This window comes from Triplophysa rosa, linkage group LG21, assembly GCF_024868665.1.
Source record: "Triplophysa rosa linkage group LG21, Trosa_1v2, whole genome shotgun sequence".
NCBI lineage: Eukaryota > Metazoa > Chordata > Actinopteri > Cypriniformes > Nemacheilidae > Triplophysa > Triplophysa rosa.
Window position 1 is genome coordinate 6,490,817 of NC_079910.1, and position 25,586 is coordinate 6,516,402.

The 25,586-nt window shown below is 40.1% G+C and overlaps 2 protein-coding genes across 2 annotated transcripts; both read right to left on the reverse strand.

The window, feature by feature from the left end:
• Positions 1-740: 740 nt before the first annotated feature.
• selenoi (selenoprotein I) lies at positions 741-7,394 on the reverse strand. The gene is made up of 10 exons (XM_057363493.1): positions 7,246-7,394; positions 5,448-5,516; positions 4,869-4,977; positions 4,378-4,452; positions 4,032-4,294; positions 3,836-3,944; positions 3,686-3,734; positions 3,180-3,360; positions 2,846-3,028; positions 741-2,689 (listed from the first exon to the last, which is right to left on the reverse strand). The coding sequence occupies exons 1-10, from the start codon at positions 7,300-7,302 to the stop codon at positions 2,582-2,584; spliced, it is 1,203 nt and encodes a 400-aa protein (XP_057219476.1). The 5' UTR covers positions 7,303-7,394; the 3' UTR covers positions 741-2,581.
• Positions 7,395-7,986: 592 nt separating this feature from the next.
• On the reverse strand, positions 7,987-24,657 carry si:ch211-197l9.2 (protein SOGA1). The gene is made up of 11 exons (XM_057363445.1): positions 23,688-24,657; positions 22,440-22,664; positions 20,295-20,453; positions 18,065-18,130; positions 16,856-17,974; positions 16,650-16,736; positions 15,579-15,740; positions 15,230-15,481; positions 10,378-10,421; positions 8,917-10,273; positions 7,987-8,804 (listed from the first exon to the last, which is right to left on the reverse strand). The coding sequence occupies exons 1-11, from the start codon at positions 24,450-24,452 to the stop codon at positions 8,664-8,666; spliced, it is 4,377 nt and encodes a 1,458-aa protein (XP_057219428.1). The 5' UTR covers positions 24,453-24,657; the 3' UTR covers positions 7,987-8,663.
• Between the last annotated feature and the right edge of the window lie 929 nt (positions 24,658-25,586).

Below are 25,586 nucleotides of genomic sequence, written 5' to 3' on the forward strand. Positions count from 1 at the left end.
TTACTCAAGTAATTTTTAAACTAGTGACTTTTACTTGAGTAAAGATTTTGGCTACTCTACCCACCTCTGCTCACAAAGACGTGTCAAAATCTGCAATATGAAAAAATGATACTGTGGAAACACTTATATTTAATGGGGCAGCACAGCGAGATACAGTTACAACACGGCTGGATTTGGTTTTACAATATATCAAGTGGTTTTAACCCAATAGTTTTGAGGAAAAAGAACCGCATACAATTTATTGATCTCCACAGCATCACACAGAGAGTAAGTTGATAAATGTATTATTATCGATTCCAATATGGCTTGGAAACTGTCACAATAGGGAGAGCTGGAGTTAAAAAAAAGTGATAATACAAAAATAATATATGAATACTGACTGGACATACATTAAAGAATCCAGCAGGCAAATTGACAGTAGCCACCCCTGATAATGAATGCATGTGAAAGTCACAATCAGATTTAATGTTTTGCAATCAGTCATGGATTGTAGAAAATAAGATTTACCACCAGTGAGTTTAGTAAGTGTAAAGGAGCAAGGATTTCAGTTTTAATGTTGTTGTGGATACAAAAGGAAACTATCGCCATCTGCTGGATAAATAAGGTAATGACCGATAATTTAAAACGACCGATTTCTCCATATTCTTGTTTAATGAAGTACCCTTAGTGTTAGCACACAGTTCCTCACAAAAAATATATAAAGTTAGCATGTAGTGGACAGCCAAATTATTCAAACAATGTTCACATTACAAAAAAAACCGTTTACTGTGGGTACAACATTGATAAAATACATTTGCCTGTGTCATTTCTCTTAAATTCTGGCGATATTAAGAGTATAAAGACGTTTTGGTGTATTTCACTGTTATGGAGATTAAAAACAATAAAAAGATGAACAATAACAATGCTATTACAACATGGATAGGGTTACATATATACATGTTTAACCATCAATTGTTCGGATTCAATAACTGCCACTCATCCCATAGAAACAAAACCTGGAGGTATGAGGTTTCTAGTGTGAGAGTATACAAATGTAAAACATACACAGATAAATACATACATACATACAGTACATATGCACACACGCATACAAATGTATATACACGCATACATTTAACTCACGCACAGTTTGAACAATCAAAGATAGCTTTAAAAAAAAGACAATCCTATTACCCCTGCTTAAGCCCACCAAAAGAAAACAAGATACCCTAAAAGAGGCAAAGAAAGAAAAAAAGGGTAAATGTTGGAACGAATTGGACTTAGGCCATGACACTGGTTGTTTGTAGGTTAAACGGTCATGTTGGTGGCACAGAGACTAGTGCTTTTATCGTGTTTAAAGAACGGAGCGAGGTTGACTCGCTCACTCAAAGTGCACTCTGTCCTGGTTAGGGTTTGAAGCACACTCTTCATTCAAGCACAAATAAACTCAATAAAAGTCAACTAGTGAAGCAAAACAAAGAAAATACAGATAGACGGAGGTAACTGAAAATCGGCATGCAGACACACCATCACCAATGTTAAAAGGAAACAAAAATAAATCCCTTTACCGGTCCAAACGGCAGAATCGATAATTCCACCTTTCAATTTGTCGGAGGTCATAAGTTTGAGCTGTGTGCAACATACTAGTTTGTGTTCACTGAAATGGAGTCAGTCTTCTAGCAATTCATCAATTGCGGTAGTCAAAATGTGCATTATTCTGTCATTATTATAATCCTATAGTCATAGTCACAGATCAGCAAAAGCACCACAATTTTAAATAAGCCATTATCTTCCCTGTTCCCACACACATATAAATAATAAGCTTCTATTAACAGAAATTGAGGCTGTTTTCAGTCTGTATATACTGTCCAAAATCAGTAATGCCTCTTTTTGCTTCAATTACAGTGGGAAGCGTTTAAAAAAGGAGATTACTTTTCCAAAATGAGCTAATGAATTGTAAATAAAATCTTCAAGTCAAATTAGCTGAAGACATTCATCACATCTTCTGTGTACATCATGTGTTGTGCTACATGTTATGGAGCATGCTGGAGTGAATGTGTGAACTCTTCCAAGAGAACCTACGAGTGAGAGTAAACCAACTGTACAAGGCTCCTGGTATCTCAGCTGAAAAGCACATTTCCTTAGGAAACAAGCATAATTCTCACCTTCACAGATACCAGACAACCAAACAGTTTCACTCCTGAGCTAGCAACACAATACAGCTCTTTCTGTTTCGAGAAATTGACCCCGTCACACAGCTGCAAATCTAGGCACTGTAGTTCCTGGGCTCAGTGGTTCCTGTTGTGCAGCTGCATTTTTTTAGATCAGCGAGTCCCATGGTTTAGCGGTGTCTCTGGGCTTGAAATGGTCCTATGGAGCAGCTCCACCTCTGGGCGCAGCGGGCCCCGTGGCGCAGCTCCACCTCTGGCTCATTGGTCCCAGTGATGCAGCTGCATGTCTTGGCTCAATCGATCTTGTTTACGGAGCAGCATCCACAGAAAAAGAAGGCGTGTTTGGTCAGTAAATTTTGGTTTCCTGGTGTTAGCTGTGTCTCCTTGGTGACTGGTGAAAGTCGGCTAGCTGAAGACTTTGCAGAGATAGCTTAGACCTCAGCAGCCTTCAGGCCGATTTTCTCCTCGTCCTGTCAGTCCGAATTGGGCTTTTTCAGTGAGAAGGCGCATATTTTAAAATGACCACTCAACTGCCTCACCTGCACAGCGACAAAAGGACAACGAGGAAGGATTTAAGTAACAGGAAATAATTATGCAAAGAGAAAATATATTTAACAATTGAATATTAAACAATAGAAAATGAACACGCTGAAAATATAAAATTCACAATAGCCTTAATATGTAGGTATACTCACAACTGATACACCATAGTGTATGTGAACAAGGAGAACAACAGAAGTCCATATGTACAGGATGACAGTTTCACTGTGCTGCACGGTCCCAGAGATCACCAGCATTACCACAGCTGTCATTGGCAACAACAACAAACTCAATGGCTTGCATCGAGTATTACTCATCTGGCATACAATGAGCTTGCACTGAGAGAGAGAGAGAGAGAGCAAGACAGAAAGAGCATGTTAGGAGCAGACATCAAACAAGATGTTTCAACAGGAACTGAAAGACACCCTTTGTTAGAGCTGCACAATTTGCTTATTTCCACCCGAGAGGCACAGAACTGTGAATACTCACAGTAACGTTGGAGAAGGCTGTGCCCACCATGAGATAAAAGACTCTGGGTTGCTTTTGGACAATGTTTGTGGGAGAGAGACTGATCCACAGTGTTGACAGCACAAACAAGACGGCCGGAGAGAAAACCGGCAACAAGGCCTCGTATACCGAACTGTGCTTCAGGGTGTTATTGCGGTACGCCCTGAAAGAAAAACACAGAGAGACAAAGTAAGAACAAATGAAGAGTTTGGTTCCAAAATGAGATAACTCTTAAACTTTTTTATTGTGCATTCCAATTAATATCAATCAAACTGCAGTTGGTTTGTTTTGATTTAAGCCACAATAACTAAAAAAAATACAGCTAACACAATAAAACATGTAAACATAATAAAAAACATGATTTTTGAAAACAAAAATTAAAACGGAGTTATCTCATTTTGGAACCAAACTCTTCAAATACTCCTGTTCACAAACCATACATTATTTATAGAATTTTTTTTTTTTTAATTCTGAATAGTTAAACTTACTTGAAGACATTAAAGAGGCTCATTGGCAAAGTAACAACAAACAAACAGGCTGTAGTGAAACAAATAGGAGATAAAAAGTCAGCCAATGACAATGTAGCATGTGACATTTTAACTATGAGAACAGCCAATAAAAGCGCAACACTGGCTCACCAATAATCATGACAGTGAAGAAATCTCTGTACTGAATATTCCAAATAACTGGTTTATACCACGTCTCCACACCAACTACTGCTGTGACAATGTACACGACAGAGATCGTCTGGCAAAGACCAAACTGGAGTTTATTTATCTTTGAAAGTCATATTTTATGTTCATCAACTTATCACAAGTCAATATCAAAAATTACCACTTGGCTGAGGTCATAGCCCCACGGCAGAAACAAAATCCCAGTGTTGTATTTCTCCCAGTGAGACAGTATGAATGAAAACAGGACAACCCATAAGAGATAATACAGTGCTTCCACGCTCACGCCAGTTTCACCCCGTCCGAAAACAGAATACACTGCTGCAACGAAGAACACGCATGCCCAGCTGTCCAAACCGTGGTCAAACAGTTCACCCAGCGGAGTGCTGGAGTTCGTCCTCCGAGCCTGTTTTCCATCCACACCGTCTGCATAAAACACCACAAAAATGTAAACATATGCATACTCGTGATGAATACTTAAAAAAGATAACACACGCACACACACTTACCTAAAGTATAGGCTAGAAAGTTAAACAAACCAGCAGCTATCCATACCCAACTTGGCACATGTGTGTAACCTTTCCCTATATCACAAAAAAAGACAAATACATAAATTCCACTGTGTCAAGCAATATCAGTTACATATTAACATCAAATATCTTGAGACAACTGACTTTTCAAGTTATATTGTGAGCGTTTATACTATGAGCAACTACAGTGTACCTTGTGTGTATGAAGCTTATACATTTAGTGTTTATAAGCGCTTTTACTGTATATGTGAGATCTGTGACTATGGGCTAGTTGATGAGTAAAGAAAAGATGAGCTGGAAGGAGACCTTGATCTTTCTCATAAAAACATCATAAATGCAAACTTTTCCTTTGTAATGACTGCAGCATTAACCAATAAGTAACTATACAAAATAACCTCTGACATCAACCAACATATCAAACCTCACTAGAGGTAATCATGACTATTACGAACACCGTTTATAGACCTCACCTGAGGCATAAAAGTCAAAGTCATAGAAAGACAGCAAGCTGAAGGTGAATACTAGGAACATGAACCCTGTGAACGTGATGAGGTTTGGTGCCAGCCATGTGGGCAAGACCTGAGACACAGAGACATGAGAAATGAGCGAGTTGCAAATGGTCTGATCTCTCTTGCGGTAATCAGACCCAGACGGAACATTCATTAATGTTGCATATACGCAAGTCAATGAAAGCAAAACACTGTGTATTTTGAAAGTGCCACTATATGCACTTGTATCTTCCTTGTGAAAAATTGACAGACAAGAAAACGATCAAACTTAATACTCTAAATTAAAACACAAATGAATACAATATGTTATGCTTCGTTATGCCTGAGCAGACATTTGTGTTTGATTGTCTCAATATGAACCTACTAAATCTTTATCTCATCTTTTAATCATGTGATCCTTTGGTAAGGTCTAATTTCTTTATCTTTACAACTGTACGTGAAGTGTAATTTCACATCAGTGACAACAGGAAGGATCTACAAATGCTCTTGTGCATTCTGGTTAACCCCCGAAATGAGGATCTTAGCTGCTAGTTTTCTCACCTTCACCACTGTGTTCCAGAAGGGGTGCATAACATAGATAGAAAGGGGGTTGGAGTCCACCGCACTGTACTGTGAAGAGCAAAAAGACGACACATGAGATGCAGAGTAAGACAACACGCGTCATACCACAGTCTGTTCAAAAATTGTGAAAGCTCAAAGCATTATACACCGTGTCGGCTACATTAAAAAACCTCCCAGAAGTTGCAATAGGCATTGAGTACAAAAAAGCTATTGTCTGCACTTATTTGTGTCTATAGATGGCTTGAAAATAATGCTGCTCAAAGGAATAACCAATTCCTCAGCATGTGTCCTTGGGGGCCTAAGGATAGAGTAAACCATCCAAAACATATGGACCTGGGACAGTCCGAAGATAAACTCTTTGCCTAAAAGGCATGTTTTTTAAGCTTTGGCCTGCATGAGCAAAGTACATGCAGTTATGCATATCAAGCAGGGATATAAACAACACACTTATAAATATTTAGAAAATATGCATTATATATTGTGATCAAATTGAACAACCCAATATCTGTCTACACGTGTGGTGTTGTTTTTGTAAATATAAAACTGGAAGAAGCAGATAGACAGTTGGGTGGAAACAGCACACACCTGCAAGCTTTCAATAGAGCTATATATTTAGCTCTATGCTAAATAGTACTGCCTACGTCAGAGAAAACGTAGCCAATAGCCATACAGAGGTCTAGTCTTGCAGTATGTTCAGTATGCCCTACAAGTATGTGCAAACCAACATAGAATAGTATACACCTAACAGAGCTTCTGTAGCTCAACTGGTAGATTGGTAGCGCTGAGTTACCAACGGCAATGTCAGGCGTTTGATTCCTAATACTGATAAAATAGCTTGAATACCCTCGCTTTAGAAAAAATGATCAGGCCAAAAAGTGGACATGCTGAGACAAGTCCTCACACTACATCGTAATAACATCTCTAAAAGGTTATTTCATTTCAACCATTTAAAAGAGAATTACTGAGGATAAAAGACTGAACCCTTTAATACACTTGCAACCTATAAAACCTGTTGAAGAAGAATATTCACTTTCGTGTGATGATGTAAACCTGTGATGATCTAAACAAGTCACGTGTCATGTTTGTTGCAAGCAAATGGTTAACAATTTGATAGACAAATAGTTTGTCGAGCCATGAAGAGAAGTAAATTCTGACCCATGTATTCTGCAGTAACGCTTGGGTAATTATTACATGAGCTTTACCATGAACGACTAAATCACGAGAGTGTGACTCACATTCAAGTCATGTTTTAACTATCAAGATCCGTGTCTGAGGCGGAACCATGAGCCCATCCCTTAACAAATCAGCCTGACTAACTTAGCCACAAAATAAAGCACGCAAAGCACCTACAACAAAGCTAAACACTGGAACGTGTGTTTACATTTAGCTTTTACTAATTACTTTTTTAACATAGTCTCTTGATGTTTACAAAACGCCCACTTTTATTACCATTGTCAACCCACAACGGTACGTTAGTCCAGCAACGAAGCAGTTAATACTACAACGTCTTTAACTATATTCTTAAACATTGCAATCTGGAAAATAAAAACTACCGTCGTGGTTTACCGATTCGTCCAAATAACACAAGGGGAAAAGCATTGTGTTTCTCATAAACTTATGTTTAAATGTGACAACGAGCAGCTGCTGCCCTTCTCGTGAGCGGCACACACCGGTAGACCTCATGCTGTCATGATAGCAGTAATAGCATAGCACAACTAGCCGACACGCTAAAGTCCGACGCATTATGCTTAATATCGTGAAGTAAGGACGGCCTCACCTTGTATTTATCAAAACCTGAGAGCTGCTCTTGGGTGACATAGTCGTAGAAAACCATGATGACCGCAACACGGCTCTGAGACGGACCGAAATGTAGCAGCCGTGTCGGCTCAGGGTATCCGCAGTGCTGTGTGTACTGCGTAAGCGGCGGCGGTGCAGTGGCGTGACGACTAGTGCTCCGCCCCAATGGAAAGTGATGTTTCATAATAAAAGCCCGCATGAAACGTCAGTAAAACATCATACAGACACAATCCCACTACATTTACTATACTATTGTTTTGAGATATTTTTTAACAATTATTATAGTTTATATTTGAGCAAATAGCTCACACGTGAACCATGTTCATTTATTTTTATAGTCAACCACTAGAGGTCACGATAAATCTATGTAAGATTCTTAACCAAGGACAAGTTTTGCTCAAAACAGAAAAGACCACAAAAGAGCACAGGCACAAATGGAAGAGTGATCATGTAGCCATCCTAAAATTGTAGCCTGAGTAAAATGTTAAATGCTAATGCTGAAATAAAAAAGGAACACAAAGAAACATGGAAAAAACCCTACTCACTAAGCAGAATCAGAATAAGGATATATATTGTCTCATGGAATCATGAAAAAAATCACAGAATTCAAAACAATTTTCTTACAATTTTTTTGTGGTTACAGAGGGATGGGGGGGGNGGGGGGGGGGGGGGGGGGGGGGGGGGGGGGCGCATTATTAGGGTGGCATGTTAAATCAGTTTACAGAAATCACTCTCTGTTTAAGATGCTTGGCCCCAAGCAACTGATGTTTGCATCTATTAAATACAGATCTTGTTACATAGGCATCTAATACAATACTAAAAAAACATGATTTCTACACACAATGTATTGTGGATAAAACTTTACATAAAAAAGCTACATAAGTCTTGACACAAATAAATAGTTTTTAGATAAAAAAAACCTTGCCTAATTATCTTTAATTTAACAAAGTACCTTTATCAAAACTTGCTATTAAAAACTTTACAAAGTGGTAACATTGAATTGATGAAGAGTTACAATACAATAACAGCACCAGTAGATCTGTAAAAACCCTATTTGTTTCTTTGTTACAATGTTACATTTATTTTAATGTCATTAACTAATATTAAGGGTTCACGCTAGACTTCATTTTCATATTTTGCTTTGCTTATTGTTGGGAAAAATATGCTGAATACTGTGGAATGGATTTAAACATGGTAAACTATTTTCAACAGAGCTGAGAGTAATACACTGTTATTAATAGCTGGACACAATCAAATTAGACAAAATATTTAACATATATATTAAAATATTCATAAATATTTATGAATGAGGGGAAGACATGTTGAACCTGCCTATTCCTAAATCATCTTGTGCAGTCTGTGCAATGATGTCAGATCACATGATGACTCCACCCTTCATTAAACAACAGGTTCCCCTTTTCCACCAGCTAGGAGGTATTCACGTGGGCGGGGTTTGTTCTGACCATGCTTGATGTTTTTGTGCGAGTGTCGGGTAAAGCAAGAGGTCAGAGAGCGTGAACTGCAGTCACAAGCTCCATCCTGATGAAGAGATGAGAAAGAATAGCGAGTTAAAGTCACTAAAGTTACTAAAGAGCCATTGAGAGAATGTGCATGCACTGCAAAATATACAAATTCCAGACATTTTACTAACCTCCAAGCTCTTGTTTTTGCTAACTGAACCCTTGTTAATTTGGCTGCACACTGAATCTTCTTTTTGGCCCGGTTTCATAAATCTGCGGTTAACAATCTTGGTGATGCTGTCATTTCTGACCAATGGCACCGCTGGTATACGAGAGGGGGGTTGTTCGGATTTCTTCGAACCCACCAGACCGATGTTATCCCTACGTGCTGCCGGCGCTTTCTCCTCTTCAGGGTTGGTCTTCTCTCCTCGACCACACACATTGCGCAGAAACTCCTGGACTAGACCGTACTTATGAATCCCTACGTTTTTCCGGCTTCCAGGTTTATCACTGGCCGGCGCTGATGTCGAGCTTGACCTGCAGGTTGTGGAACGCGTCCATGCGGAACCTGGGGAACAACGTTGGGGCGCGGTCCACAGGCCACGTTCCTTAGTTCCGTACTCCAGCCTGGATGAGGAACTTAGGGAAGATGAGGAGGACAGAGAGGAAGTGGTGAAAGAGGATGTGGAAGAGGAAGACTTGGAGGAAAAAGGAGTGTAAGCAGAATGTCTGCGCTGGATTTTTGGAGAGGCGGCGTGTGGCTGAAGCCGTTCGGCCAGACCGGGTACCCGGTCCAAAGAAGCTGAAACCTGTTGGGTTCTTGCAGATACAAAAGAGGTCACCCGGGGTGACCAGTGCTTCGAAGCGTAAAGGTTTTGAGGGCCATCTGTTTGTAGCCCAACGGTGGTCACCTGTGGCTGGGATTGAGTTTGAGTTCCTTTGCTGACGACATTCACGACACTGCTTCCAGAATCCCTTGCTCTTCTTTCCAAAGAGCTCGATTGAGAAGTTTGCAGCACGCTGGCGGTGATTTCCTTCATGTCGTCACTCAGGTTGGCTGAGACGTCTAAATGACTGAAAACCAAGTGAGACGGCGACCCAACACTAGAGTTTCGAAGCCCAAAAGAAAATGGAGAACTGATGCTATTGACTGAATCTCTCTCCACTAAACTCTGGCTGTCAAACGGCAAGCTCCTCAGCCAGGTTTCATACGACATGACCCAATCTTGGTTTACGAGGCCATAGGAAACAGCATTCATATGTGGTTCATGGCTCTTCTCACAATCTTCCTCTATTTCTGCCATCACAGATCTCATATGGATCCTTTTTGCTGATGGGGGGCTGTAATATATACGAATGCTGGTTCTCTCTGGAGCAGTGTGGCTTCTTTGAGTTGAATTTTCACTTAGATTCAGACCAGGAAAACTGGGAGTCATAATAGGGCAGTCCCAAGTCTTGCAGGGACCTTCCCGGTCCAGAAGAGCAGCCTCTTGACTGAGATACTTCCAGTTCTTGTTGGATTTTGGCGTGACGGTTTTGAGGGACATCCTGTTGGAAAAGAAACTCTTTCAATTACATTTCAATTAACAGAGAATTGTATTTATATATTATTAAATAACACAGATGACATGCAAAGAAATAATCACGCTGACCTCTGCATGTTTCCAACACTTTCTGTCTTTCTGCATCCACCTGACTGAAAGTGAGACCAAAAGAATGCTATTTGTATGATCATTGTTATTCGTGTGATTATTTGTTTTTTAATGAAAAATGTATGAAAATAAAAATAATTGTACAAACACAAAGAAGAAATAAACAGCACAATTGAGAAGAAATCAATCGATCTCAGAATAAATGTTGTTGAAGAGACTACATAGCATTGAAGATACACAGATATATCAAAGTGTCTCTAGTTTACTGTAGGAAAAGTATGTCAGGGTGACAGTTCGGGATTACGGGAAAATAAACAGAAAGACTAGCAAGAAAACTCTTTGGATCAAGAAAAAATACAGCCTGCTGTTTATTCAGGCTTAACTTAACCCCATCAGAACCTCTCACTGTCTACATGCCAGTTTTATTTTTAACATTAAAGTTAACAACAGGACTTTTTGTTCAAAGTGAAGACTGAAACTGCTGGCAACTGATATAAAAAGCACACTATCTAAAAGTAGATATAACAGCTTAATAAAAATCATTTGTATTTCTATAATCATTTGTATAAAAGACACTCTTGTTCATTTGAATACTAATTCCTCATGCCCCTGTCTTTCACTTTGTTTGTAATGAAAAAAGAATGATTAAAATGAATGTAATTATTATTTGAAGGTCTTTGTTATCTATATATTTTGCATGTTGCTCTAATTTGTTTTTGCACAATTAATTTTGTCTTTGTGCATTATAAAACAATAAAAAAATTCTCTCTCTCTCCATTTGCACAATCTTGCACCCACATGTACTGTAAAAGAAAGTAAATTCCTTCCTTGAACTTTATCTGAGCTCTTATAAGTCTGTGTTTCACTCTCTGTGGTCAATGTGGTTTGGCTAAACCCTTTTTAGAGTCATGATTAAAGCTTATGTCTCCGCTCAGCCTGCTCTCCCACAGTTCCAGATAGGGATTAGCCTAAATTCTGTTGCCATGCGCTATTTTACAACCCTTTCACACATGGCTCACGAGACTGTGTCGGTTTTCCAACCTCTCTTAGTGGTGTTGTGAAACAAGGCCATTTGCAGAGCATTATATATAGTAATGCATGCGTTTTAAGCCTAATAAGCAGCACAATTTAGCAGTATTTGAAAAACTGGATTAGTTAAAAGAGGGATTTTGGGATCTGTTTTTGTTAACAGCTTTATGAGTCACAAAAACAAGAAAGAAAAGTTCAAAGCTTTAGGTGTATAAATGTAAATAGATAAAGTTATAATCTTCTAAAGAAAAGAAAACAAACTAAGACTCTAGCGATGCTGCATTTACACAGATAGTGAGTGGGATTCACAACCACATTTACCAACATGTTGTAATTCTATTCAAGATGGCGCCGCGGATGGCTGCCTCGGTTTGGAGTGCTCTAGTACTTATGTCTTTTTTGTTTGTTTTTCCTGTTTTAAGCTACTCTTCTTTAATCACTTTTACCAGGGACGAATTGCTTAACATTAAGCAATGCCCTTCTATCTATCTTTTCCCTAATTTTGTAAATTCAGATGTCTTACTGGACATTTTACTCGGAGGAGCGGCAGCTCTGTACAAACGCTCTAAAAGACGCAAGCGGGGAAAGCGAGCGGGTGCGCTCGTCAGACTCCGACGACGCGGATTTAGGACCCCGCTGCCGAGTATACACCTGGCGAATGTCCGCTCCCTTACCAACAAAACGTACGAAATACTTTTACTCACCAGGACAAACAAAGATTTTTCCAACTCCGCTGCGCTGTGTTTCACAGAAACATGGCTCAATGACACCATACCGGACAGCGCGTTACATCTGCCGGGTTTTCAGCTGTTCAGAGCGGATCGCATTGCCGAGTCAACAGGGAAGACACGTGGTGGTGGATTATGTTTTTATATAAACGAAGGTTGGTGCAGAGATATAACAACACTGAAGAAGATGTGCTTTTCGTACTTAGAAGCGTTCTCTATCAACTGCAAACCTTTTTATTCGCCACGCGAGTTTTCCTCATTTATTCTCGTGAATGTTTACATTCCTCCACATGCTTGTGCGAGCGCGGCGCTGCAACAGCTGGCGGATTACATCACTGACACGGAGCAGCAACACCCGGATTCTCTTATTATTATTATTGGGGACTTTAACAGAGCAAACCTCTCCCGTGAGCTGCCAAAATACAGGCAGCATATCACATGCCCCACCAGAGACAGCAACATTCTGGATCACTGTTACACCACAATACGGGATGCATACCACTCTGTTCCCAGAGCAGCTCTGGGTCTCTCTGATCATTGCCTGGTTCATCTTCTTCCGACCTACAGACAGAAGCTTAAATCTGCCAAGCCTGTAGCAAGAACAGCAAAGAGATGGAGCAGCGAAACAGAGCGGGCCTTACAAGCCTGTTTCGACTGCACGGATTGGAGTGTCTTTGAAGCTGCAGCCACTGATCTGGATGAGTTAACTGACACAGTGACATCCTACATCAGCTTCTGTGAGGACATGTGTATTCCCACCAGGACTCGCTTAACATACAACAATGACAAACCATGGTTTACAATGAAACTGAGACAGCTTCGTCAGGCCAAAGAAGATGCTTACAGAAGTGGGGACAAAGTCTTGTATAATCAGGCCAAAAACACACTGACAAAGGAGATAAGAGCAGCTAAGAGAAGCTACTCTGAAAAGCTGAAGAACCAGTTTTCAGCCAACGACCCTGCATCGGTGTGGAAAGGCCTGAAAGACATTACCAACTACAAGCCATCATCCCCTCAGTCTATGGGTAATCAACGACTGGCTGACGACCTGAACGACTTCTATTGTCGTTTTGAAATGCAGAGTCTCACCCTTCACACCCGCCCTGACCCTATCTCTGCTATACCATTAACACCTCCTCTTGACATTCAACCTGCACTTAAGATCTGCGAAGAGGATGTTTGCCAGCTTTTCCGCAAACAAAAGATCAGAAAAGCACCAGGCCCAGACAATGTCTCACCCTCCTGCCTGAAAGTCTGTGCGGAGCAGCTGTCGCCCATCTTCACTAATATTTTTAACAGATCTTTGGAGCAGTGTGAAGTCCCTTCATGCTTCAAACGCTCCACCATCATCCCTGTACAGAAGAAACCCAAAATATCTGGACTTAATGACTACAGGCCTGTTGCTTTAACATCTGTGGTCATGAAGTCATTTGAGAGACTTGTACTGGCCCACCTGAAGGACATCACCAGACCACTTCTTGATCCCCTCCAGTTTGCTTACCGAGCAAACAGGTCTGTGGACGATGCAGTAAACATGGGACTGCATTACATCCTACAACACCTAGACAGACCAGGGACTTACGTCAGGATCCTGTTTGTAGACTTCAGCTCGGCCTTCAACACCATAATCCCAGACCTCCTCCTGCCCAAGCTTACCCAGCTCTCTGTGCCAACCTCTACCTGTCAGTGGATTATTAACTTCCTGTCGAACAGGCAGCAGCTAGTGAGGTTGGGAAAATTTAAATCCAGCACATGTACCATCAGCACCGGAGCTCCTCAAGGATGTGTTCTTTCTCCACTGCTATATTCACTCTACACAAACGAATGCACCTCTACAGACCCTTCTGTCAAACTCCTGAAGTTTGCAGATGACACCACAGTCATTGGCCTTATTCAAGACGGTGATGAATCTGCCTACAGAAAGGAGGTTGCTCAGCTGGCTGCCTGGTGTAGTCAAAACAACCTAGAGCTGAATGCATTCAAGACAGTGGAGATGATAGTGGATTTCAGAAGGAACCCTCCATCACTTCCTCCCCTCACCATCCTGGACAGCACTGTGGATACTGTGGAGTCATTCAGGTTCCTGGGCTCCACCATCTCTCAGGACCTGAAGTGGGAGTCCCACATAGACTCCATTGTAAAGAAGGCCCAGCAGAGGTTATACTTCCTCCGTCAATTGAGGAAGTTCAACCTACCACAGGAGCTACTGACCCAGTTCTACTCAGTGGTCATCGAATCTGTTCTGTGCACTTCAATTACTGTTTGGTATGGCTCGGCCACCAAATCAGACCTACGAAGACTACAACGGACAGTTCGTAGTGCTGAGAAAATTATTGGTGCTCCTCTGCCCACACTTCAGGACCTGTACGATTCCAGATTGAAAAACAGGGCAAGAAAAATCATCATTGACTCCACACACCCAGCACACAAACTCTTTGATCTGCTGCCCTCTGGCCGGCGCTTTAGAGCACCGAACACCAGGACTTCCAGACACAGAAGCAGCTTCTTTCCCCAGGCAATCTCCCTCCTAAACAGATAACTGCTCCTTAAGAGCAATATTCCACTTCCACTACTCCTATAGTGTGCACTATAGTGCCTTATTATATCTACATCTTATGTATACATGTATATAACACTACCTCTACTTACTAAATTATCCATTTGCACAAGTGTACATACAATCTGTTAATATGTTTATTCTACTATATACTACCCTGTACAATGTCTCTTATATGTTATTATCCCCCATTTTCTGTAAAATAAAGACTATTTTATATATGCACAATTTAGAATCTTTTAGACTGTAAATCGTATTATATTGTATTGTCATTGTGTTGAATGTCTGTACTAGAAGCTTCCAACACCAAAGAAAATTCCTTGTGTGTGCAAGCACACTTGGCAATAAAGCTCTTCTGATTCTGATTCTGATTCTTCTAATTCCTGAAAGATTAAATAAATGTAGCTTGTCAGAACCAAGCTGTGTAAGAACATTAGCTCTCCAAACAGGTCTTATAACAATATTTTCTTGCTGCATGAAGTGAAAAATGCTAATGCAAAATATTATTTCTGTATACTACTCCAAGTGCTGCTCCTACCTGTATTTTCTTATTTTGTTTGGTCGCCTTCGAACCTTTACATTCCAGCCGCATGTGATTCAAGTGTTGCAAGAGTTCCTGCCGCTCAGAACTCCAGTTTCTCTCGTGGACCTTCAGACGTTTTGTCAGATCCATAACTGCAGTGTAAGACTCCGCTAACAAGTGCTTAAGTTTTTCAATGTGGTCCTTTTGCAAAGCTGTGTTCTGGTCTAATGGACCCCTTGCTTCCACCTTCCCAGCTGTACCCTCGAGCTATGAAGCAGAGGCGATACAAGATGCATTCAGAATCAGAACATATTAAACAAATTAAACTCCTAAAGGACATTTAGGGGGATCTTTTGGTTCTCACTCTGCTTATGAGGCTCTTGAGCTCCGCACATTCAACAGCCCAAGCTGCTTTGGCATTTGCAAACTGACGGGTAACATGTTGGGCCGCCCTGTGTTCTCCCAAAAGTTCATCGAACAGATTCTGCAGAACTGCTCTTAGGTCTGACAACAGAGCACTGCTCACCTGTGAGAGACATATACACCTTTTAAGGTTTGCATGCATCCTGACTTAACTACTGCACTACCTATGCACTATTCTGTAATAATTTATTTTGTATATGGGCAATTCCGCGAAAATGTCAACCTAGCCACGAAAAAATTAAGTTTTTACCAGCGGTTTTTACTATGGTAACAGCACAGATTTTAACATTTGGTGGTTCAAATACCCATGTGAGATCTCTCTTCAAATTTGTAAAGCATTTGTTTCATTTTTAGTGCATGATTTTTCATAGTCAGGTAAGTGCCATTTTCAGGATCATCACATCCATAACGCTACATATTCCTCATAAATGGACACATGAAAATGATTATAAAGTAACTATTTTATGTTCTATAAAGAGGCATCCCTTCTCCATTCATTGGGTATTATTGCTTCAGGATTGTGCATTTTATTTTACAGAAATCCTACAAAGTTTATCGTCTCACAAAAACCGCGTCCTTTTTTTGTCACATCGATAACGCATGTTTATTTCCCTTTTTTAAATATATATTTTTTCATAGACTGACATTTTTTTAATGTTTAGACTCTATCACAAGGGTTCAGTAAAATATAAACAGATGGTTCAATATAATCATAACAAATTCATTCTCTGAGCATTTTTATGTCACGTCCATAACGCAAAATGTCACGTCCATAACGCTGGAATTGCCCATATTTAGTGCGAGTATATTCACACTAAAAAAAGAGATGCTTTATGCACTTTTTTCAAATTGCTACTTCGTTTTATACACTGTAAAAATTATTCTGTGTTGTAGTAGATTTCATGAAATGAATTGAGTAAACTTTACTTAATAAAACTGTGTTATTGTTTTTAACCTCATTTTAAGTTAAAATTATGGACAATTATTAATACAATTGTTTTTTACAATGTACCTGACTTTTGCACTTCTCTTGTGGTGTGTTCTTGCATCCCAGTGACTCTGTGTCCGTTAGAAGACAAAGATCATTTGGACAGTACATCTGAAAATAAAATATATATTCCATAACTACATTGTGCTGGAATGTCAGATACAAGCTTCTTATTAATAAACAGAAATACTCATTCAAGAGTCATGACCGCAGTAACAAAACAAATTTACCTCAAACATGTTCTTGCCATCTCCTGCGGGTTTCTCTCCCTGTCTCCATTGCTGAAGGAACCATCTGAGTTGCAGCGTGAGTAGGACTAAACTATCCTGATCACATCCGTTGCTATGAGGAACTCTTGGATGAATAAAATGTTCTTCTACACCTGGATGCCCCTGTTTGGCTTGATTCCCTGTGTCCTTCTCTTCAGCTAACGTGGCTTGTTCCAGATCAGCTGCTGGGCCCTCTGGCGTGGAGTTTAACAGCATCTCAAACTTTTCTACAAGTGCACGCAGTTGGGCTTGTAACACCTCCAGTCCATTGGTCAGGGGACTCAGCATGGGGTCCAGAAGCCACTGATGCTTCTCGCATATTGGATCTACCTCCGTTTTGTTCAGGTAGGGGGAACCAGGAGGGGTCATGTGGGTACATGCGGATGAGAGACCATTTTTAGCCGGAGCTGTCAGGAACTGAATGGTTGATCTGACAAGCAGCGCTTGATCATGAACGGCAAGAAGACCTTCTAGATCCTTCACACCAAGCGCACATTGAGCTTTTCCTTCGTCTCTGCTCTCATCAGAAAGCTCCTGTTCCCCACCGATTGGCCCCTCTCTGCGTATGTGACTCATGAAAGAGTTCTCCACGCGCTCCTCTTCTGAATTTGTCTGGTCCACTTGCATATTCTCATTTGTCTTCACTCCATCATCCAGATGTCCACCTCTCACCATCTCCCCCTGCTCACCAGGGCTGGTCGGCAATGCCAATCCTTCACCTGCCACCTTCATCAACTCGTCTTCCTCCAGACCTGCTCCTCCTTTCTCAGGCAGTTCGCTCATTTCCGCTCGCAACCCACGGTTCTCCACCTCTAGCTCCACAATCCGACGACTCAGGAGCGTGGCCTCCTCCTCCACCAGGCGTAAATGAACTTTGGCCTCTGCTTCTCGGGTGTGGGAAGAATTAACGGTGCCCGCTTTAGCCTTGTTTTCATCTACCTCACCATAAAGCAGACGGTACTTGGCGAGCTCGTCGCGCATCATCTCAGACTCCATGGCCATCTTAGATAGCTTCTTGCACATCAGTGCCGACTCCTCTTTGGCAAAGTGAAGCTGGCATTTTAAATCAGCACTGTCATCCTACAGAGGAAAGACAAATGGTCGGCATTAAAAACACATCACAAACTCTTGAAATAGATAACCATCAGGTTGATTCCCAACCCAATTTACCTGTGGGAAGAGTTTTTTATCACTCTTGCTGGATGTTGATCTCATACTTCTCCTTTTCAGAGAATTCTGTTGATGCACAATACTGTTATTTTAGCAGCTTCAACAAGTATTTAAGTTTAGACACTGAAGTTCATGTATGAATGTCATCTCAAAATATCAAACCAAGTGCATTTGCAGAAATATGATGCTAGGTCTCTGCGTACAGTAATTTTAGTGGATTTTTAAAATGAAAGTTTACCCAAAATAAAAATGCTGTCATCATTTACTCATCCTTTTGTCATTTCAAACTGCATGACTTTATATATTTAGAAGAATGTTGTTGGCACCTATTCACTTGCATTGGTTTTGTGTCCATGCAATAGAAGTGAATGGGTGCCAGTGCTGTTCGTTTACCCACTTGAGTAAAGTATGACAGAATTCTCAATGTTGGGTGAACTATCACTTTAAGTCAGTTTTTCACAAGTTGAATGAATCCTAGCAGGGTAACCACATATAAAGTAATGGACCTGTTCCACAAGCCAGAAAGTGTCCAAATGTCTTTTTTCTTCATTTTAAATAACATCTATTGTAGTAGAGCATAGCGCTTACAACCCCGAGGTCATGGGTTTGATTCGCAGGGAGTGCACATACTGATAAAAGGATGAAATTTATAACTTTGAAGCACTGTAATGTCAGATGACATTGAGCATCTGGCCAATGGAAAAATGCAAATGTTGTATCATTAAAAACTAACAACTATTACATTTTATGCATCTGTTTTACATTTCTTTTAAATGCCACTTGATTTAACGTTTTGTTATAATGCAATCACATATATTTATGTTTGACTAAAGTGTACAGATACTTTTTGGGGCCAGTGCAGCATCACCTATAAAACATATTCTTGCTATTGTGACTAAAGATGTCCTCCTATGGTCATACTGTAAGTGTTTGTATGCATTACATTCATCACAGTTGTTATTTTCCGCTCTACCACTGTCCAGTGTATTTAAATTCTCAGATAAAATGCTTATATCCAAGGAAAGCATTTACCTAGTAAACACACTCAATTATGGTCACATACAGAGATGCCAAGAACTCAAATTCTGCTACAGCAAACATCCATGCTGCTCTGAGTATGTTAAGAATGCTGGCTAGAGTCAGTCTATCTGTCTGCTGCTCCATCTAAGGTCTCACAGAGATCCCTACTAGCATAAATAGTAGAGGAGTATACAGACTATAGTTTAAAAGGTTCCCTAAATGTTATAATTATAACCTCAGTGATCTGAATGTCATGGAGCTGTAACAACATTTTGTAATTAATTTTATGATTTACGGCATGATTTGCAAAACGACTTTTGACTTTTAATGGACCAGTAACAAGTGTTGCACGTAGATCCTCATGTTTCAGGTAGCGTGACGATGGCCTGATGTCTTCATAAGCTGCTGTAGCTGATTTGTTCGGCTGGTGAGGATCAGAAACGGCCAGCAGCTGTCCGAGCCGAGCCGCTGCGATCCACCTCTAAGCACTGGATCCTGGATTAAACTGCATACGTGCTGAGACCTACAGGCCTTTGTTGCCAATAAAGGCGGACGTCTGCTTAGTATGGCGGTGTCTCCGTGATTCATTTTGAAAATCAAATCAGATTGAAGGCTGTGGAGGATTTGAGCATGCCTTGATGTTCATCAGCATCTACAAGTATTTTTAACACGGATGCCGTAATTGCATTTCATCATGTGATATCTGGCTTGCAGCCAAAACTTACATCTCCCCTTCAGACATATTTATAGATGGTTAAAGTACTTTGACACACTCTCTTCGCTCTTGTCTTTCAATTGCCCTGTGAGGTTTTCTTTGTTCTTTCTCTCTCTCTTTTTCTCAGTGTATCCACAAGTGAAGAATGACAGCTGTGGGTTGAATTCTGACCCTCAGATCACACTACGCCCTACCCGAGCAGCCAGCTGTCTGTTACACCCGTTACAGTTGGGGTAAAGGTCAAACTGCCATCCAAAATGCATCATGTTATCAAGGAGTCTAGGCAACAAAACTGTAAAGTGATACACAGTAAGCACAGGTGTGAAATCTAATGACAAATGACAGCATGATAGAAATATTTATTGCCAGTTACACACACGTAAAACCATTTTTATATTTTAGATACTAAAAAACTTTAGTGTTAGGGTTTAGATTCTGTTCGAGTTCAGTGAAGTTGTTTATGACTGAAGAGCAGCAAAGATTTGGTGATTGTACCTCTCTTGATTTGTCCATCTCAGTTTGCAAGACCTGCTTCGCCACTTCCAGACTCTGCAACCGCTCGCGCAATTCCTGGTTTTCCCATTCAAGCTGGGAATTTTTCTTCTGAATGGCTTCGAGTTCACCATGCAGACGAAGGGAAACACTTTTTGCCACCTGGGAAAACAATATTTGGATGGAGTCATCTAAATATAATGCAATCACATATTCGTGCCACTTAAAAATAACTTCCCGTGGCTCAATCTGACATTTAATTTTCCCTTGAACATTTTAAACAAGCTCTATTTGTAGAAATAATGACACAGGAATTTTATCTGGACTTTTTAGACAATGTTGCAAAGGGTACATTTGGTTGCCATGTTTCTGCTGTTGCTAAGTGTTGTGGTTTGTGATACTGAGGGTGTGAGGTGGTTAGTTTACAGCTCAGAATTTAGAAGGTGGGTCGAGTCTCACATGAAGTCCCTCCTTTCCTATCACCATGTGCCCTTGAGCAAGGCAGTAATGGACAGATTTCTCAAGGGGTTGCTAACAATGTCTAGGGAAAGCTTTTAGAGTTTATGTGATTATGCCGTGACTTTCAGTGCATGACTGTATTCTAATTCTCAGGACAAAGCTGGCTGTTTTATCAGTATTGCATTTTTCAGCAGCAGCCCCATTAACTCGTTTTTTTATTTTTACGAAACAAAAATATATTGAAATCTATTGGATAATGCAAAATATTTAATAATACAGTACTTTCCATATTTTGGAACCGGTGCTTATATTTCTCAATGTACTGTATTCCTTATGGATAATTCAATATATTGTAACTTTGTGATATATGAATAATGTATTATTCTATATATTTAATTTTCAAATATATATTTAATATGTTGATAGTTAATATATAAGAAAATATTTCATTTTCCATGAGAAGGAAATGTCCAGCTCGCAGAACACTGAGGAACTTGAGGGAGTGCTGGTGAGTGATGGGCACCCTCATTGGCCCAGTTTTTATAAGGAGGTTATCTATTTCTCCAACATGTCTTTAAAATAGATAGACCATGGACATGCCCACAACTCATACAAGCAGCTGCACTCCAACACTTCCTCCTTTTGATATTGATGACTACAGTCCTTGACACATATACACATGCAAACATACATGAACACTTCAACCTAGATTATGTACTGCCGTTCAAAAACTTTGGGGGAAATTTAGGATTATGGATTTGTTTACATTTTATGACTTAAAAAGTATTAAGAAATATTGATTCTGCACTATTGCTAGTTTAATAATCAATAAACAAATTGTTGACATTGATTTTATTGCATCCACAAGGACACACAATGTTTTGAAACATTGTTAAATCGTGTTGAGATTACATGTATCGCCAGGTTTTGCACAAATTTGTCACTGGCTGCTCAGTTTATCTTCAGAATTGCCTCAATGATGGCCGTTAGGGCGATTCTAAAATTGCTCCGTTATGCTACTCATTAAAAGAAAAACCTATATAACATGATGAATATACTGTATAATATATAGTAAAGTTTCTACACTTGCAAAATAACATTTTCACACTAGACAAAATACAAGCTAAGTATCGGTGAAGCATGTTTACAGGAAAAAACAAGAGGATTTTTTTGTGTAACATGGAGCTGACTTAAAAGAAAACAGGCGCTTTATATGGGTTGGCCTGCTGTGTAGCGTTCCTACAGAACACTCGTTCTTTGATTGGCTGCGTGGTTTAAACCAAAAAATGCTCAAGCCTGTCACAAATCACGCAGCAGTGATTCCCTGCCAAATCGAGAACGGAGGCTTGAACATATGCTGAATCATAAAAACAAAGAGCATTGACTCACATAGTGACTTACTATACAACATTTTATTGCCGCTAACCGTTAAGCAATTTCAATAAACATCCTGTACCCAAGAATGCCATGGACTGCATCCAAAACCCTAACAGTGGTTTTCCTCTACGCACAGACCACTGTAGCTGTTGTTATGTAGCTTAATTGGACCACAATCATGAGGAAAACATCTATTTAATTATACTGTAAATATCAATGGCACACTCAAATGGTATGTTTTCCTTTATATGTAAAACGTTTGTAAGCGTGACTCTTAACTCTGTCACACAGATGCATTCGAGCCTTTCTTACCCTAATATCATATTCTAGTGTCCTGATAAGCTCCCCATCCACCTGCCCCGTCTGGGCTATGCGAAGGCTCCGTCTCTCTGCTTTCCTGAGTCGGTACTGAAGGATGCGACAGGCCTTGTTGGCCTGGTCAAGCTGTTGCCGTAGCTCCTGTAGCTGGTACACATCCTCCTCCATGTATATGTCCCTCATCTCCAGCATCTCTGAGCGGAGCTCCTCCATCTCGTCCTAAGCAGCAGCAAAAAAACGTATTAAAAATAATTTATTTTTTCTAAGTAGATATGCAGATAAGTGTTTTAGCTTACACATTTCCATATTTGTGTAAATGTCTTTAAAGTTTAAATGAACCATTTGCAAATCTTATTGATATCAATGCAATATAAATAATACGAGAATATAAGTAAAAATCCTTTTGTGCAGATATTTGCATAAATTTATATTTAGATGGCCTGAGAGGCATGACAGACATATGCTGCCAATTACATTGCTTAATGATGCCTTCCAAATGTGTTTTTTTTTTTTGTAAAAAATTACTGTAAGTCTGTGTTGGCCTTACTGATGAGCGCATTAACCCCTAACCCCAGTGGCACGTGCCAAAGCTAACTCACTGACGTGTTGTTTATGGCCTTCAAGGATAACCTGACAGCACTTGTGTTGACTTTTTGATTTCTACTCAGCACCTGGCACTTAATCACAGCAAAGCTTGTCTTGTTCGCTTCGTGTACCCATCCACCTTGTCAGAAGTAATGAGAGATGAGACAAGCCAATTACCCGAGGAGTCAATCCTACAGTCTAAGCCGAAGCATCACGTGCAATTTATTTACTTTTACAATTTAGTTTAAAATATGAGTGAAACAGTGGAGTATGTCACCCCTTAAAAGCACGAGGAAGGCTCTTTTATACAAATTAGGATTATGGTTTGCATTCTTATTTGGAATTAAATTATGTGGTACATGGTACAATGGGAATTTTATTGGTTTTAATTGAAACTATGGTATCTGTGGGTCTCTGGGCTACTGGTTAGGTGTTATCTGCAGATGGGATCATGGGAACCAACAACATTACTGGAATAAAGCCCAAAACACGTTACGTAAAGGAATTTTGTAATGGTAAACAGCTAATGGTTTGTAATGGTATTTGTTATTATGAACCATGGTAAATCAACAGAATTTCTAAATAAAACATTTTTTACATGACTTTCATCATTGCTGGCTAAATGAAAAATCCAACACATCGACAAATAACCATTACCTTTAAATATTCATTTTCTGATCTTAGATCTTCAATCTCCCTCATAAGATCCTCATGCACCGCATCAGTTAAGTCACCTGCCACATCCGAAAACGCCAGAGATGTCCTAAAGTTCAAGCGACTGTCCAAAGAGACGTAAGACCTCTGGTCTCCAGGAGAGATGCTTCCCTCTCCGAATCCAAGGCCGGGGGATAAGGTGGTTTTATCCTCACCATCTTCGTCTCTATGTCGTGATATTTGCTCAATTGAATCATTCATCATCTCTTCGTCGGCCCCGCAGTAGCTGACCTCTGGCTCACCACACTGCGCATTAGTGGAGTGCTTATGTTCTTCCGGTGAGTCGGAGATCTCAGAGCTGCTGTCAGTGGAAGACAGTTTCCCGGAGTCCTTGCTCACATCATCAGAAGTAATGCTTGCATCCGATAGTTTCCTTCTCCCGGACGATTTACTGCGATTCCTTCTGCGGGTTGACTGATTGGATTTCTCGGGGCGTTTTATCGACTCTTGTTTCATATGGATGGCACCATTTGTTGCGCGGCGGCTGTTTACCGTGCCAGACGATCCACGCTTGGATTTGGTAGAATTGATCTCTTTAGTTTTGCTCTGTATGGGTGTCAAGTTGGTTTTCGGAGGCTGTTTTGAAGTCATCTGTCCCGACTGCTGGAGACTGCTCCCGTCTCCATAGTCTTTATCCTGCCCGTCCCGTACGTGATAGGATGAGCCTGCATTAGACACAGGATTGGATTCAACGTTTGTTTTTGTCATTTTTGGCACTCAAAGACGACCGACCGCAAGGAGCTTTCATTCGTTAACCTTTCATTTTTACAGTTTTTTTTTCCGAGGAGAAAGACTAGCCTGTAGCGGTAAAAATCCTCTCTCTCACGACCCGAGATCTCTTAAGAGTTTTTGTAAGATAAAGTTAAGGTAAATCTGGATAAAGAGGTTAATTTAGCGGTGAAGTGACTGAATATCAACTTTGCAGCCACGTGCTTTTAAAACTCAAAATCTCCGCCCACAAAACGGGATCTCTCTCTCTCTCTCTCTCTCTCTCTCTCTCTCTCTCTCTCTCTCTCTCTCTCTCTCTCTCTCTGAGTTAGTGTGAACCACAGAATGATTAAAAGCGATTACGATAAATTACGGTAGTGCCACACAGGGTTTGTCTACATCCCTGCGTTTGTGAAATATTTGTTAAAATATTTAAGGTTATTTGTATTGTTTTAATTTTTTCGTGTATCATTAACAGGCATAGGACTGATCATGACGACTAGGCTATAACGTCTGTATAAAATCTATGAAGACAAAAGTGTTTCGATTTTATAATACAATTAAATTAAAATTATTTTTTATCTGACATATTCAATCAATAAATGAGTACGTTAAAATTATAACTACTGACACAAAATGCAAGGAATTTAATGTCTACAGGCATTGTCCTGCCATCTAGTGGCTGCAATGAAATTTTCTCATTTAAAAGTCAAAAACTTTTGTCGATACTCGCAAATAATAACCACAATAAAATGTTTGATTTAAAATTAAATTAAGCTGTGAAACAGTCAAAGCAAAACATGTGTTAGAATGTGTAATACGTGCATCATTAAAAGCTACAGATTGGCTTTCTTTTCATTTAGATGTAAACATATAAATCAATAAGCTCTCTAATATAAATTCAGTTCAAATGCTTAACTGCCGTAGCCGAAGGCGATATTTATCGTAACGATTATAAATAACCCCCAAGCCTGACCTTTTAGGACCGACCCCTTTATATAACTTCAACATAGCCCCGCCCCTACAAGAGGTTAATATCGTGCGTTTGCAGAGGATTTGAGAGGGGTTTGCAGAGGCCTTTTACAATAGGCTACTACTTCTGCCAATCAAAAATCATCCCGCCTCTTTTTGCAT